This window comes from Thunnus maccoyii, chromosome 18 (assembly GCF_910596095.1).
Source record: "Thunnus maccoyii chromosome 18, fThuMac1.1, whole genome shotgun sequence".
NCBI classification, from domain to species: Eukaryota; Metazoa; Chordata; class Actinopteri; order Scombriformes; family Scombridae; genus Thunnus; species Thunnus maccoyii.
Genome location: NC_056550.1, coordinates 11393473 through 11408691, shown reverse-complemented (window position 1 = coordinate 11408691; position 15219 = coordinate 11393473). Strand labels below are relative to the sequence as shown.

Genomic DNA, 15219 nt, shown 5'->3' with positions numbered 1-15219 from the left:
GTTTATTCAACAAGTCTTTGAAAAGTAGCCAGTTCTTGTAAATGTTTTATGTAATGTTCAAATCAAATTTATTTATTAAACAATTTATTAAAAATGTGAATAGGCCATACCTAACTGGAAGACCCTGTGAGCTACCAATGAAAGACAGTAACCCTGAGCAATTTCATAGCATCCTCAGTTTCATTGTTGAAAATTTTAGTTCTCATTTTCAGAAAATAAATTTTTTTTAAAAAATTAGCACTGAAATAAAGTTGTTTCTGTGATATGCAGTATGCACTTATTGATTACATATGACTCTTCATTGGTAGTAGCATTTTTAAAAAAACAACAACAACGTCACCACGTCGGGTGGTGCACTCACTTCCTGGTTACTGTGTGTTGCATGTTGTGCATGCCGCAATATTGATTATTTGACTCAATGGTACATTTCATGCCAAGACAACACTGGATAGGCGGGTTTCGTCTAGCGCTCACCCTCTTCGGACTTCCGTACACCGTCTGCAGCTCCGGAGTTAGGTATGGAAGTATAATATTCATGCAGATTTAACTAAAAGCTACTGATATTTGGACAGTTTCCGCTTTGAGCTAACATTTAATCGACAGTAGAGATGGTTAAGAGCTGGAGCAGCTACTTCTGTCAATGTCCTAAATCACAGATGTTATGGGCAGAGCCAGGCGATATGATTTAAGTCGGTATTACAGTAGTTATTACCATCAGCTAACTGTTTTTGATGTCAGGACAGTACATTGACGTGGCTTATTATGAAGAATCATATACTTTATTTCCATTCATCAGTCATGTTAATATGAGATGTGATGTCAAACATAAATAATCATTCAGGGTTAGCTAATATAACAGTTATTCTGTTGTCATGACATGATTCTACTGCTCTAATGGCAAACAGTAAAGTGCTGGGTTTCCTTATGAATATATATGTTGTCAGTTTATCGTATAATAAATTAATTAATTAATATATATATATATATATATATATATATATATATATATATATATATATATATATATATATTTATATTTTATAGATTTAGGCACGAACACTTCACACTTCACTTGAGGGTGATGGTTTTACCATAATTTGTTGTTTTTCTCTCACTGCAGGCCTGCCATCTCCTGCCCATCTGGTCATCCATTCAGAACCAGTCAAACCATTAGACCCGTCAGTACCAGTTGCTGTAAACTCTACATGACCAGTGTCAGTGCAATGCCATTCTCAGCAGCGCCTCATGTGAAGTCAAGATGTGCCCAGTATCCAGGGTCCGAAATCAAACGCTTCCCTGTGCCTGATGAAAAGGTGGACTGGAGTCAGGACTGGCCGGACTACGATCCAGTCAGCTACACCAGCCCCTCAGTGGCAAAGAAGCCAGAATGGGCAGATCCTGATATTGGGTGAGTAACACATACTGTACGTTGTATGTTGAGCCAGTTAAAGGTCAGTCAACTATTATCGAGTCCAAAATATTTGTTATTTTCTTGGCTGTTGTGAGACATTTTCAGATTTAACCTTGTATAGCTGTGTCAAATGTTATGTTGTGTGTACTGTATGTTTTCACAAATCAGCTGGAGGTTATTCATGTCAGTTTAAAGACTTTTCCTTGTTTTGCAGCTCTTTCTCTCCAAAGTTCAACACTGTGGATGGTTCTGTAGACAGAACAAGCTTTGAGGGCAGTTACAAAGTGGAAAATGGAAAGCCGCTGTAAGTTATTGAATACCAAGAGAAATGGTTCTCTCACAAGGTGTTTCCCTTGGGGGATATTAGTTAGTCATTCAGTCACTGTCATTTGGATTGGTTTTACTCAAAGATAGATAGAAACTAGACAGTAACACGTGGTATCAACTCGACTAATTTGTTTGCAAACCCCACCTTACTTTTACGACCAGCAGTAAGTGCTTTCTGGGATGTTGATTCCCAATGAGGTCTGTATCATTAGCAACTCTCTCACATTACTGGAACATTTCATTAAATGTTAATTTCGAACACATTTCTTACTGAGGCTTTAATACTGATACACATGATGTCAAGATGGCTGGCTAGAGTAAAAAACAAGTGCTCTATGTGCCCTTTACCGAAGAACTTGTGTTTGTAACAGTATTTCTTATGTTCATTTAGAGTTTTCAAGTTTTTGTATACAGATGCTCTCAAAACAGCTTATAAATGAATTTGACATGATTAGCCAATTCATCTTTTACTCATCCAGAAATCCTCATGGACGCACGGGGCTGACTGGTAGAGGTTTGCTGGGACGATGGGGACCCAATCATGCAGCAGATCCCATTGTCAGCAGGTAACTTTCCTTTACTTTACATATGGGTTTTATCCAGATATTTGCTAACCACAGTTAATTTCTCGGCTGAGTTATTAACTGAAGACTCATTCAAAAGAGGAAAAACATTAACACTTAGGGCACTTTGGAGCTTTAATTTTTTATAAATGCCTGATGGCCTGATGTACGTTGTTGTCTGCCAGATGGAAAATAGATGCTAAAGGAGCAAAGATAAATCACTCAGTCTCCAAACAGCCTATCCTGCAGTTTGTGTCCATCAAGAGGAAAGACTGCGGGGAGTGGGCCATTCCTGGGGTTGGTGGCTTTTACATTTGTTGTTCAAATTTTTATGCATGTGTTCTGTTGTTTTGCACTCACTTTTACATTGTGTCATTTGCTCCTTTGCTTTTCATTGTGCCTATCAAGATATCCTCACAGCTATTCAACAAAAGTAAATTCACATGCAAGCGTATATGCCTGTTTTGTAGGGGATGGTGGATCCAGGAGAGCAGGTTTCTCTCACACTGCAGCGGGAGTTTTCGGAAGAAGCCTTGAACTCGCTGGCAGTCTCGCCATCAGAGAGAGCAAAAATCCATGAACGCATCACCAAACTCTTCCAATCATCAGGGTTTCAGGTCTGCAACTGCAAACTGTGACATTTTAGTCAATGAGTGAGGAATGAGGAAAACTAATAGAATATACAGTGAGCTTGTACGTGAGGTGAAATGAGTGTCTGTGTTTTTTTCTCCTTCAGGTCTATAAAGGCTACGTGGATGATCCTAGAAACACTGACAATGCTTGGATGGAGACAATCGCTGTCAACTTCCATGATGACACAGGTATCAATAACTGGGAAGAATGTTTTATTTTTCCTCTTTTTTTTTTCTAATTGTCACTATTCAAATGTATTCTTATACTTAAAAAAATTACTAATTCCACAACATCTCCAGCAACTTGCAGACTGTTTTTAAATAAATTATTATGGTTACAAATCAAAAATGAAGATGCAAGTTTTTGGTAATGAGAGATCTTTGTTGTTACTGCAGGCGACAGCGTGAGTGAGCTGCCGTTGCAAGCTGGCGATGACGCAGGACAAGTCCAGTGGGTTGATGTTGACTCGTCCTTCCCCCTCTATGCGAATCATTCCCATTTCCTGGAGCTGGTTGCCAAAGAGAGGAAAGCTCACTGGTAACCAAAGGCGAAAGACTTTATTCTGGCATAACGATGAAGGAAACATTAGAGTGCTGTTGCTCTGATGTCTTACATGAATCCTCCCTCACTAATTTCAACATAATAATCACAGTGATGCTAATATGCATCTCATTACTTTGACATGGTTATGTATGTCCATTATACACTGTACAGCAACATTATGGCTTTGAAGTTTAAGATAGATATAGTTGATCTTGTGAAATGAATGAAACTAGCATGTTGAGCTGTTGCAAGAAGAAAAAAGGTGTGAAATCAAAGTTTTTCCAACTATTTTAGAACTACTGTTTGACTTATGTTGAAGAAGAGAAAAAAAATATTCATTTCCATTAAAAAACAAAAACTTTTGACTCACTACTTGGAAGAAGCTTAACCTGAGACCAATGCTGCTCAATGGAGCACTTCATTAAAAGACGAAGCTAACCACATTATTTCTATTGGATCAAATTATGCTAATGTATTCAGTGTTAACAAGGATCCCATTAACTCAGTGTGATCGTGTTAAGAACAAACACAATGAGCTGCTGAACATAACACATACCACATTAATTTAAGTGTGATAAGGGGGGTAATCAGAATGAAATAGCGCAGACTGACTTTGATCTTTACATGTGAATAGAATATGAAGATCCCCTCACAGGCCAGCCATGCAGTGACACTGAGCATAAACGGGCTGAAGCTAGAGGACAAACATGTTTTGAAGTGGTAACAGATGGTGGAAGCAAAGGCCATCTCACACTCAACAGCCTGCCTGTCCAAATGTTCACATTGTTACGTGTCATCTCACTGGCCGGCCATACTTTGCGATGAAACAGGGATGCAGAATTACGCCTTAAATGGCTTGTATCTGTTAAGATTCCTGATACAAACAGTAACACACAGACGTTTCCGTCATCAAAAGGCAATCAACAACAGACAACCAAGCTGCATAATTAGCTTAATTTAGTTATAGTATTGAGAGAAAGCTGCATAATCCCATGTTTCTTACTTTGCATTAAATCATGTTTGTCTTTGCACTGAATTAAAAGTAAGAGATTCACAAGATGTGAAGTGTTGTTTATGCTATAAAGCTAGAGGGGACGTCTACTAGGCACTTATGGGAAAGGAGGGAGAATGTGGCTGTACTTGGGTTTATAAAGTTGAAACCTTGTACAAGAAACAGTTCATTGAATTAGCTCCACAGCAGTTCTATGAAGTACCACTAATCTTATAAGCCCTATGAGGTATTTTTATTTGCTCTTTGGCAGGTATGTGTGCAGAGTTTTTTCCATCTATTTCTACAGTTCAATCTTTTAACAAGAACATTTTGTGGCGTAATCTGAAAATTCACACCCATACAGATATACTTTCAGCTCTGGTGGCTATATCAGCTTATATACAGACAATTAGCTTATATGAACCAGAAGGTGTCTACTCTCTAAATTTGCACTGAGTTTCTTTGAAAGTGGCTGATACTGTGTTTTCCTTTTTACTTGAAATTGCAAATCATTTTTAACTCTTGAGTTAATTTGTGCATTTCTCCTCTTAAAATCTGTGTCTTTAAATTGATCATTATACGTCGTACACTGGATTTACTGTCTTACAGTATGTGTAATAGTAGCCGTCTTTATGTCTCCAGAATCATCAAATGTTTGTGTAACACTTGAGATGCTATGAGGTGCCACTAAACCAATGAAAATTCTAGAAATTTTTCTTGTTTTTTTTTCATGGACAAATTAAAGGATTGAAATTGAACTATGTTTCATTTGGACTAAACTGCATCGAACACAAATATTTGTTTATTTTGTTTGTTTTACACTGGAAAGTTGTGTGGCGTCTATGCTGTGTGCACTCTTTTCACCACCTTGATGCAGGCCCAAACATTTCCACAGACTACTGTATAAAGGATGTTTTCATCTGTAATCATTTACTAAATTGAGTATGTTTTTCTGAGTGGCCTTGAACTATAGTCTGTTCAAAGCAGCAAGCTATACTGCTGTACTGCAGTCATAGATTTCCGTATATCAGTAAGACAAGGAGGTGCAGAAGAGTATTTTAAGGTTGAGAACATTTATACTATATTCTGTACTTTGCATACATGAAATAATTTGTAGACAGTCATGTTACTGAGTGTGTTGCTCATCAGAAAGGTTCAAAAGCCAGTAAATGCAAAAGACAGATGCCAGGGTATTGTCACTCATAAATGGTTGTTTATTCCGGCCAGGCTCAGTGGTAAGCACAGAGCCTAACTGTAATGGGTTTGATTACCAGACACAGCCCTTTCTGTGTGTATATGGCTGCCTGCAAAATGTACTGCAGACATGAAAAACCTCCTTCCATTTGTAAATTTGTAATGTCTCCTTTAAGAAATTCAGTGTCACTTCTTATTTGCCTCCGACATTTTACCAACACATTTGACATTTGATCCAAGTTTTTATCTAAAAATAAAAACCTGGCTTGGCCCAGTTGTCCTGATCCACCTGGGTTTCACTCTGGCGCCTCTTCGTCCCTGGGACCCAACCCAACCAAATAAGTTCAGTGTTGATTTCAGTACTTCTGGAGAGCGTGATACCTGGTTCACAAACTATCCCTGACTGATCTGGTTCTGTTTTTTCTCTGCCTCTTCGTCCTTGGGACGCAACCAGAGATGCCTCCTAACAGCACTGTAGCATTTTTATCTTTTTTTTTTTTCTTCTTTTTGTCCCTTCTGCTCTCCCTCCCCTCTATATCCTTACACACACACACACACACACACACACACACACATACACACGAGCATCTAGTACTAAGCCACATTTTTATTTTTCTAATATTTTATTTTTATTATTTTGTTACTTATCTTGCACTCAATCTGTGCCAATCACTTATCTTGCACTAAATAAAATAAATTAAAAAAGACATTTGATCCAGATGCTGCTGTTTAGCGTCACAGCGTCAGGGACGGCTGTGTATCTATATAAAAAATTAAAAAGCATTTTATTACATCATTTATTTTATAGCGTCCCCATTGAGTGGCTATTGATTGGTTAGTTTGCGTTGATTCAAAAGACAAACTACATTACCCAGAGGCCTGTGCGACATAAGCCACTCAATCTGACGACGTGGCCGAGGTACGTTTCTGCCAGTGTTTGGTTTCAGCGGACCGGGGTGATTCAAACAAGAAATACCGGCTTTGTTCATTGCTTGCCGGGCGCGTCGTGCACTGTAGATGCTCTGACGAATCCATCTGAAACTTTGGTATTATTATTGTCTGACGATGTCTGGAAAAATCAAAAACCGAACTGCTGCAAACGCAGAGTCGATATCTGGCGGCGTGTCCTGTGATGAGCGCATCTTGCGGGATTGTCATCAGCTGTACACGGATCCCGACAGTGGTGAGTTGGCTGACACATAACTTGCTGCTCCAACCGTCCTTTGACTTCGATAGTGTTCCTATTTAATAAAAAAGCTAAGCCAGGAAACCGCTTGTTCACTGGATGTTAGCCAGCTAACTTAGTAATTAATCTAACGGTATCCCTGGTGCCCGAGGCTAACTGTTAGCAAAGCTAATAAGCAGCAATTTAGATTCAGATTTAGCTGACGTTGCTCATTAACGCTGATACTAGTTAACTAATTAAACTGTTGAGCCAGCTACAACTCACGTTACAATAGATAGATATCTGAAGTCTTGGTTGTATTTGTAAATGCGTTTGTATGAGTATGAATGTATGAGTATATGTGTATATATAGAAATGTTACTTATAGTTTTATATTTTTATGATGTACAGTCATGTGTATATATATAACTGTTCACTGTGAGCATGAATACTAATAAACTCAAAGTCATTCGCATTTTTGTAATGTAACCTAGGTTAGTTCATAATATATAAGAGTTTTGTGATAGTTTGTGTCAGAGATTTGTCATGAAATTAATGAGATGTAGTGTAGTTACCTACATCCATTGTCTACCATCTATGCCTTCCCAAACTTCTTATTGAAATATATGTGAGCCCTCTGCAATCACTTTCTTCACTCAATACATTTGATATTTCTAGTTCGTCTTGCTCTTGACTGACTTACCTGAGTCCTGCAGGTGCCTCCACAACAGCATGATGACTCCAGTTTTGCTTAATTTATATTAACATCTTTGTTTTTTCAAAAAACAGTGCACCAGGTGTAAGATAGCTAGAAGCAGTAGGTGATTTTTGTAGGCCTGTTCTTTTACTGGATTTGGACTTTTATGCATTTTAATAATGCTTATTTTTCAAAACACACTGTAGTTTTGATGGTATAAACTTGACCTCAAATTGTGTAGCTGTGGCAGTTGAGTGCAGTGTGGTCAGTGCAAGTTAATTTCATCAGTCACATTACCTGCTCTAGACCCAGGTTACATCAAACATCTATAGTAAAAACTATATCTGTAGTCATGTCTCCCCTAAAATATTTTAAAATATTTTGTTTTTGCACAGACGCTACTGAATGATCATAGAAATATTATAGGAATACTACAAGCAGCAGTGTGTCTCTATGATCCTCTCACTATTTGTGACTTTGATCATGAAGGTTACACTACTCTATTTAGTATTTAGGCTACACTATGGTATAGAATTGAGTATTTATAGTATATAGTTTAGAGAATATTATAGATCCAAGATGAAACTGACAAAAGGACAGGACTGAGAGATAAAGACACAATCACAAATCCGTCTGCTACCTCAGCACCACAGAAAGTTCCATGGATTTATCAATACACAGCACAGTTAGGCTACTGATATTTCAGAGCCATGCTCGGGGCATAGATTCTAACTTGCACAAACCTCAGTCAGATAAAGGATCAATGAGACAGGCAGACCACACTAACATATTCAACTAAACCACCTCTCTGCCCCTGCCCTCTTTCTGCTACTAGGGGATGGAGAGGGGGGATGGCTGGTTAAAAAGGGGGATGTATTTTGGTCATTTTACTAATAAGGGGGATGGCATCCCCCCTCAAATCGCCTACTGGCTATAAGTGATTATTAAAACCGTGTTCTCTGGTTTGTTCAGGGTTGATCACAGTGGCCGAAACTGTTGGTGTGAAGTTGCTGCCGCCCAGGAAAAAGATCACTGTATTGCTGATGGGCAACCATTCTGCTGGGAAAAGCTCCTTCATCAACTGGTAATATATATTTGACAAAAGTATGTCTCAGAGGACTTTATACAGAGCAAGTCCATCTAGCCAAGATCCAACTACTAAATGATATGATGCCATATATGTAACAGAACAAAACACAAGGAAATACAAACTGCACACAACAGAAAATAGCATGTTATATTGTCTGTCTAGTATAATTTGTAGCATTCAGCTACATCCCTCCTTGCACAGGTTTTGTATGCAATTTATAGAAACATTACCTGACAAATGCAGGAGTGCAGTAAAGATCATGCTGTTAATACTCGAGTCAGCCAATACACATCAATAATAATATAGTTTTAATTGATTTGTTTTGGACACTGGACAAAACTGACTGCTCCATCAATGCATCACAAAGTTGTCTGATACCAGGTCCTTTTTGTTCTGCTTTGTTTTTTTTGGTCAGGTATGTCGAAGAGCACATCCAGCGCACTGGAGTGGCGATTGAGACCCAAGGCTTCAGCTTTGTGACGAGTGGGCGCAAGAGAGAATCTCTCACAGTGAGTGCATTCTTACAAAAACACTTACTTTTAATATTGATTTCAGTACTTGTGGAGAGTGTGACACCTGGTTCACAAACTATTTCCGACTGATCTGGTTCTGTTTTGTCTTTAGGGAAATGCCACCCTTCATCTGTATCCACACTTCAAGCCTCTGCAACAGTTCAAAGGTGAGATTTGCAGCTTGAATCACGATCCCTTCCTGTGCTATTCAGGAGACTCATCACAGTGGCACACTCTGTTTCCCCCTCAGGCTGCTGTCACACTGATGCATTCCCAAAGTGCCAAGAGATTCGCTGTATATTTTGTTGTTGGTCCTTTTTTACACTTCCTTCGCTTTTATATTACTGTTGAGGATGCAGCAACAAAAAACAACACAGATGAAGAGAGACAAGGGATCGGTGTGGCAACACCCACACAATTCTTCTATTAAAACACTGAAGACAAACAGATGTTATTTATTCAGGTTATTGTGCTGCACTTTAAACAGGAACTTTGCTTTTAGTGCAACAGCCATGTGGCTTCATCATGTTTTATTTGAATGTAAGGTGATCAGTATCAAACATTCATAGTTAAATTATCAACATCCACTATGGTGCTTATTAATTTTTACCACAATTCTCTGATCTTCCTCAATTGATTTCTAGGTGTTTCAGAGTACTTGAGCACAGAGATCTGCACGTCGCGTCAGAAACGGTTCAGCCTGGTGACTTTTGTGGATTCGCCAGGGTTGGTGGATGGTGATATGAAGTATCCCTTTGATGTGGACGAGGTTATCCTGTGGCTGGGTGGGTTTCTGACCTTCTTCTATTGTTCTTGACCTTCAGTTATTGTGTAACTGTAGTTATCGAGGTTCTCCTAATGGCATTGTGACAGCTGGTGATGAGCAACTGAGTTATTTTAAATGGTTTTCTTTGAATAGTACAAAATGAGGCAGGCAGCTCTACTGACTATGTTCAAGTCTGTGTGATGGTAAAATGAAATCCTGCTTTCAAAAAGGTGCTAGTTCATGGTTGATTCAAATCTTAAATGCAGTGTTCTGTTTATTAGTGCTTTTTATGTCTAAACTGAAATAGGTCTCTAAAAGAAACCGAGAGATAATGTCAATGTTGACAGCTAAGATTTTGAGATCATCTTTTAGTAGAACCATATTGTCACAACACAATGAAAATGTGATGACATGATGCTAAATCCTCTGTTTAAATTTTTAAAAAATAAACCATTTTAACAACCGCAAAAAATCATAAAGACAACAGTTTAATGAATATCACTCAGAAACTTCAGTTTAAACATCATGCTTGAATTACCATGCAGTTTAATAACATAGTTAAATAATTGTCCTTCTCACTGTCACACTCAGGTGATCTCTGTGACCTGATTTTGGTCTTTTTCGACCCAATGGGTCAGGCTTTGTGCAAGCGCACCCTCAACATTGTGGAAAGCCTGAATGAGAAACACGGGGATCGGCTGCATTTTTACCTGAGCAAGGCTGACGAGGCCGGGGGAGAGTCTGACAGACAGGTATATACAGCAACGCCCTTCTACGTTCATCTGAACAAAAACACAATATTCAGACACCTTTGTAGAAGTTAAAGAAGGAGTTTCCATTTACATCTACAAGAAAAAAAATCACATGCACTGCTTTATATGGTTAGACCTCGGCCCCTCTAAGAGGACTGATAACCAAGAATAGAATATGCCCTCTTCATGTGCAAGTGTGTGGGTAGCTTAAAGCTGCTGCCAAGTGTTTTTATCAGTTCTGGTCTGTTTCAAGTATCTAGGAGAACAGAACACACCAGTAAATGGACACTCACCTCATCAAATATAGTCCTTTCTAAGAGAATTACTAGATATTGCCACAATGATACTAAAAAAACAGGAAATGATGTCTTGACTCTGTCTTCCTCTGAATGACTTGATTATTTCTTTTGCCTGGCTGACACAGAGAGTAATGATGCAGATTGTCCAGGAGCTCTGCAAGCGACCGGGACTCAACAAATGTGGTTTTGACATGCCCACCATCTACATTCCTAGTCCAAACAAGGTAAGGGTAACGAGGTGATCCGTTAACTTTTTAGGCTCGTACCTCCGCTCCCTTAACTCGCTCTTTGCATGTCATTCCAAATAAAGTCCTTTTAATATAAACTACCTGATAGGTATACATTTACTTTTGTCTGTGTTCCTGTTCCTAGCCGAGTCGCTGCGTCAACCAAATTGAGGAGGTGTGTCGCACCGTCGAGAAAACTATTAACCAAACAGTCCAGAATACACTCAACTCCCTTGAGAAGGACTGTGAGGTCATCAGCGAGGCCATAACTGATACGCTCATTAATGACAGGTAACACACACACACACACACACACACACACACACACACACGTTTTATTTGTATGACACTCCCTTCCAGGAGATCCTGGTAGTTCTAGATGTTATTCCCTGTAATGCCATTAGGGGCATGCAGGTTGACAGTAGCTGATTTGACATGGGGCCTTTTATTCTGCTAATAATCTTAAAGAGATTATTATCCTGTTATATTTAGAAATCATATGAAGTCTTTCATAGGAATTGTGAATAATCCAGCTGTGAGTGTGATCCCATGCAGAGAATTATTTTATCAAAAACAAAAGATTATCGGGATACACACAGCAGCGTCAGTCAGTGATGCCTTCACAGAATAATCTCGACCCTCTGCTCTCACAGGCAGACCAGTGTTGAGAACCGACGCGCGCGCTGCAAGAGCTGCTTCCTGACTCTGCTGGGCTTCAGTTTCCCACTGGCTCTGATGGCCTTACTGGTGCTGGGCGCTCTGTCCAAGGAGCTGCTGGAGATGGCTTTGGGCCGCGAAGGCAAAGAAGCACTTGGGCTCTATCTGGTGAGAGCTCACTGGGGTGGTGTGTGACACTGTGTGTGTGAGACAAACAATCAGCAGCTGCACACACAGTTAATGTTCAAAGCAGTCAAATCTAATTATAGCTCCTCTTGTAATTCACAGACTCCCATCGTGAGAATGTTTGAGTCACTCTCTGTGGAGCAGCAGCTTTACAGCTGTGGTGGACTGGTCCTCCTCTCCTTCCTCCTACTCATCATCGCACGCTTCTCCTTCAAGTAGGGCTCTAATTTATTGTAATGTAACGTTAATGTCGTACTTAATCCTGTTTTATTTTTATCCTTTTTTAATTTATTTTACACTTTAATACTTTTTTTTTCTTTTTATTTATCTCCAGTGGAAATGCAACTTTTTAAAAAACTTTTTTACACTCTCCTCCAGCTGTGACACTTTTTTATTTCACTTTTATTTCTTCTTGTAAGATTAAGTAGGTGATCTCACCTTAGTTTTGAAAAGGAAGCATAAAAAGTCTGTGTTCTTCAACTATAGTTTTTCAGACACTGGTAGTAGATTCCTGTTAGGCAGCTGAATGTGATTAGGACTCTGTGGATTTGCAACACTACTCATGACATTTACTTAATAATAAATCTGATCAGATTCTCGGACTTTGACGTGTTTTCCCTTTTTTAATTCTACGCAGGACTCGACCAACTTTGTCAGGCAAACAGAAAAGGCAACTGCAGGAGAAGCTGGAGTACGTTCAGGAGGTGGTCAAGACCAAAAAGGTAGAGTGTGTGTGTGTAACTTGTACTGAAATGGTACTGGCAATAAAAAAAAAGGCAGTATTGAAGTATGTTTAACTGTCTATTTTCTCTCCCTGCAGAAGAAGCTGTATGAAGACTATCTACGCCAGAGTGTCAGCGATCATGACATGGACTTGTAAAGAAAGACTGAGATGTACACTAAAGACTCAGCATCTCCACAGTGACACGGGACCAAATGAAATTTCACTCGACCACCCGATGCTGTATCTTTGTACACTCATAAAAACCCATTAAGAGCTCTGGTGCTGTTCATACTGTAATACCATTTAACGATTAGATAATGTTACCTCGGTACAAACTGTTAAACCACACTACCTGCAGGTTTGGCCTCAAGGCAATATGAGCTTTTGTTACTGATCGCTTATTTGTTGTGAACATTTATACATGTATTCTGTGCCTCTGCTCCACTCAACCATTAATCCAGGCTTATACCACTTAAGATATTTAAAAATGTTCAAACTATTTATGATATTGCTTTATCAGAGAAATTGTATTTTGGTTAAACAACAAATAGCACTGGTTTACGTGAGTCACTTTGTATGAGTTATCGTTTTTTGAGACTTTGACCAGCATTTTATACAGTACTTTGGCTGCTTTGTATCATGAATTTGCGGTTTTGGTATCAATCCATCAATATTGACATAACTTTTGCTATTGTTGGAAATGAAGATTTTAAGCCAGCAATCAAACATTTTATCGGTTACCAGATCAACGTTTTGTATTTCTCTTTCCTACATTGTGACCATGTTTTAATGACAACTGATTTAAATAAAAAGCATTGTTCAATATAATGAGGGATGAGGCTTTTTATTGAGATTCTGCTTTTTGGAGCATAAATTTCAAACAAATCTTCAGAACACTGATTTTCACATTTCAAATTGTGCAGTTAGTCATTTCTTTGTACTTTTAAATTCTTTGACTCTGAAGTTGGATTAACTTTGCTCAGTCACAGGCCTCAAGATCTCAAAAATGTCATCTGTTGGATTGGTGGGTTGACAAAAGGAGGGCCACATTTTAGACTAAGTTATCAAATATTGCTCTGCCTCTACTGCAACTACAGAATTAATTGCAACTATAGAAGCGTGTGTAGATTGGGAACAATATAATTCTCAAGTTTTCATGTGTAAAACAAAATGTATAACAAGCATAGACATGTGTACCCATATTCCTCTTCTACATGTGTTCTCTGCTCCACAGTTGCTCTGCCACACCTGGATGATGTAGAGGCAGGATGCATGCCCTCATAAATATCAGATTTCAAGATAAGCAAATGAAAATCAAAGAGGCGTGTAGGAGAGATGAGGACTGGAAAGTTGAGTCTAATCAGCTCAGTGAATACACCCACTCTTTTGGCCACAGTATCTGGACATAAGGATTCTGCTGTAGTCACAGATTTTTAACCGTTTGAAAGCTGAAATCCATAAATCATAAATCAGTGGCTGCCACTTGAGGGAGAACACAGTTATTTCAGGTTCTGTGTAGTTTTTATTGAAAAGCAAACACAGGAAACTATCAAAGCCTGTATATAAATGCCTTTGTCAAGCAAAGGAAGCAGGTGCAAAAAGACTTAAACACCCAAGCTGCTGCTGACAAAATACAGTTTCCTAGTTTCAAGGTAAATATTAAGCTTGGTTTTAAACATCTGTGTGAATTATTCCACTTGTGTCACAATGTAAAACAATTTAATTTTGTTGGTTACTTAGAATAGAGCCTTGCTATTTTACTCAGAAGGGTAATTAAGCATAATATGTAGGGTATGATCAAGTCTCTCTCGAGTTACCGTTTTTTTTTACCATTTTTTTACCGTTTACTTTGATGTGTATCATGCACATGACACTGCATAATTACATGACCTTTTCTCTGTGAGGGACAACAGAGGACCTCATATCATATCAGCATGCAGTATGAAAATAACCTACTTACCACACAGAGGACATTATACTGCAGAACATGAGGGCCAATACAGACAAAGCTCATTCTGTCCTTTGTTAAAGGACAAACTTTAAAGCAAACAGATGTCTGTACACATTTTTCTTTGTCATTGTTGTTGATAAGATAGGATTGGCCAGTTCCTTAAGTTAATGGCAGGGCGTGAATGAAGCCATGACAGAGCAACTCTGTAGCACAAATCAGCATGACACAGTAACACCATTTCTAACATCCTTTTCACTTTTAGAGACAAACTGGCCAAATAGGCAAAGAAGGCAATAAATGAAATGTAGGTGGATCTGATTAAAGCAGATGTGATTTGCAGTATTTTTTTATGATTTTTTGAGTGGGGGGTGATAAATGTCCCCTAAGGAGTTTTCAGGCTGTATTTATACTTCAGATTGGGAAGAGTGATGAAGAGTAATATTGCCAATGTTGTGAGCAATCATGACACACGGTGCATTAAAATGAAAAGACAGATTCAGGGACAACACAACTTCATATTGTGTCTAAGTC

At 38.7% G+C, this 15219-nt stretch overlaps 2 protein-coding genes across 2 annotated transcripts; both read left to right on the top strand.

Moving 5' to 3' along the window:
- The first annotated feature begins 293 nt into the window (after positions 1–293).
- Positions 294–5226, top strand: nudt9 (nudix (nucleoside diphosphate linked moiety X)-type motif 9). The gene is made up of 8 exons (XM_042391936.1): positions 294–516; positions 1121–1408; positions 1626–1715; positions 2218–2304; positions 2487–2598; positions 2772–2918; positions 3038–3122; positions 3330–5226. The coding sequence occupies exons 1-8, from the start codon at positions 419–421 to the stop codon at positions 3473–3475; spliced, it is 1053 nt and encodes a 350-aa protein (XP_042247870.1). The 5' UTR covers positions 294–418; the 3' UTR covers positions 3476–5226.
- A 1322-nt stretch (positions 5227–6548) lies between these two features.
- Positions 6549–13565, top strand: si:ch211-11k18.4. The gene is made up of 12 exons (XM_042391934.1): positions 6549–6845; positions 8497–8608; positions 9030–9123; positions 9239–9293; positions 9771–9911; positions 10484–10644; positions 11069–11167; positions 11316–11461; positions 11824–11995; positions 12116–12228; positions 12651–12735; positions 12834–13565. Exons 1-12 carry the CDS (start codon positions 6728–6730, stop codon positions 12891–12893), a joined length of 1356 nt encoding a protein of 451 aa, XP_042247868.1. The 5' UTR covers positions 6549–6727; the 3' UTR covers positions 12894–13565.
- Positions 13566–15219: the final 1654 nt, after the last annotated feature.

Excerpts from the sequence above, each read along its gene's own strand:
- si:ch211-11k18.4 (XM_042391934.1), top strand. The coding sequence starts at position 6,728 with ATGTCTGGAAAAATCAAAAACCGAACTGCTGCAAACGCAGAGTCGATA. Across the intron at positions 8,609-9,029 it reads AAAAGCTCCTTCATCAACTG|GTATGTCGAAGAGCACATCC; the intron begins GTAATATATATT and ends TTTTTTGGTCAG. Across the intron at positions 9,124-9,238 it reads GCAAGAGAGAATCTCTCACA|GGAAATGCCACCCTTCATCT; the intron begins GTGAGTGCATTC and ends TTTTGTCTTTAG.
- nudt9 (XM_042391936.1), top strand. The coding sequence starts at position 419 with ATGGTACATTTCATGCCAAGACAACACTGGATAGGCGGGTTTCGTCTA. Across the intron at positions 1,409-1,625 it reads TGGGCAGATCCTGATATTGG|CTCTTTCTCTCCAAAGTTCA; the intron begins GTGAGTAACACA and ends CTTGTTTTGCAG. Across the intron at positions 2,919-3,037 it reads TCCAATCATCAGGGTTTCAG|GTCTATAAAGGCTACGTGGA; the intron begins GTCTGCAACTGC and ends TTTCTCCTTCAG.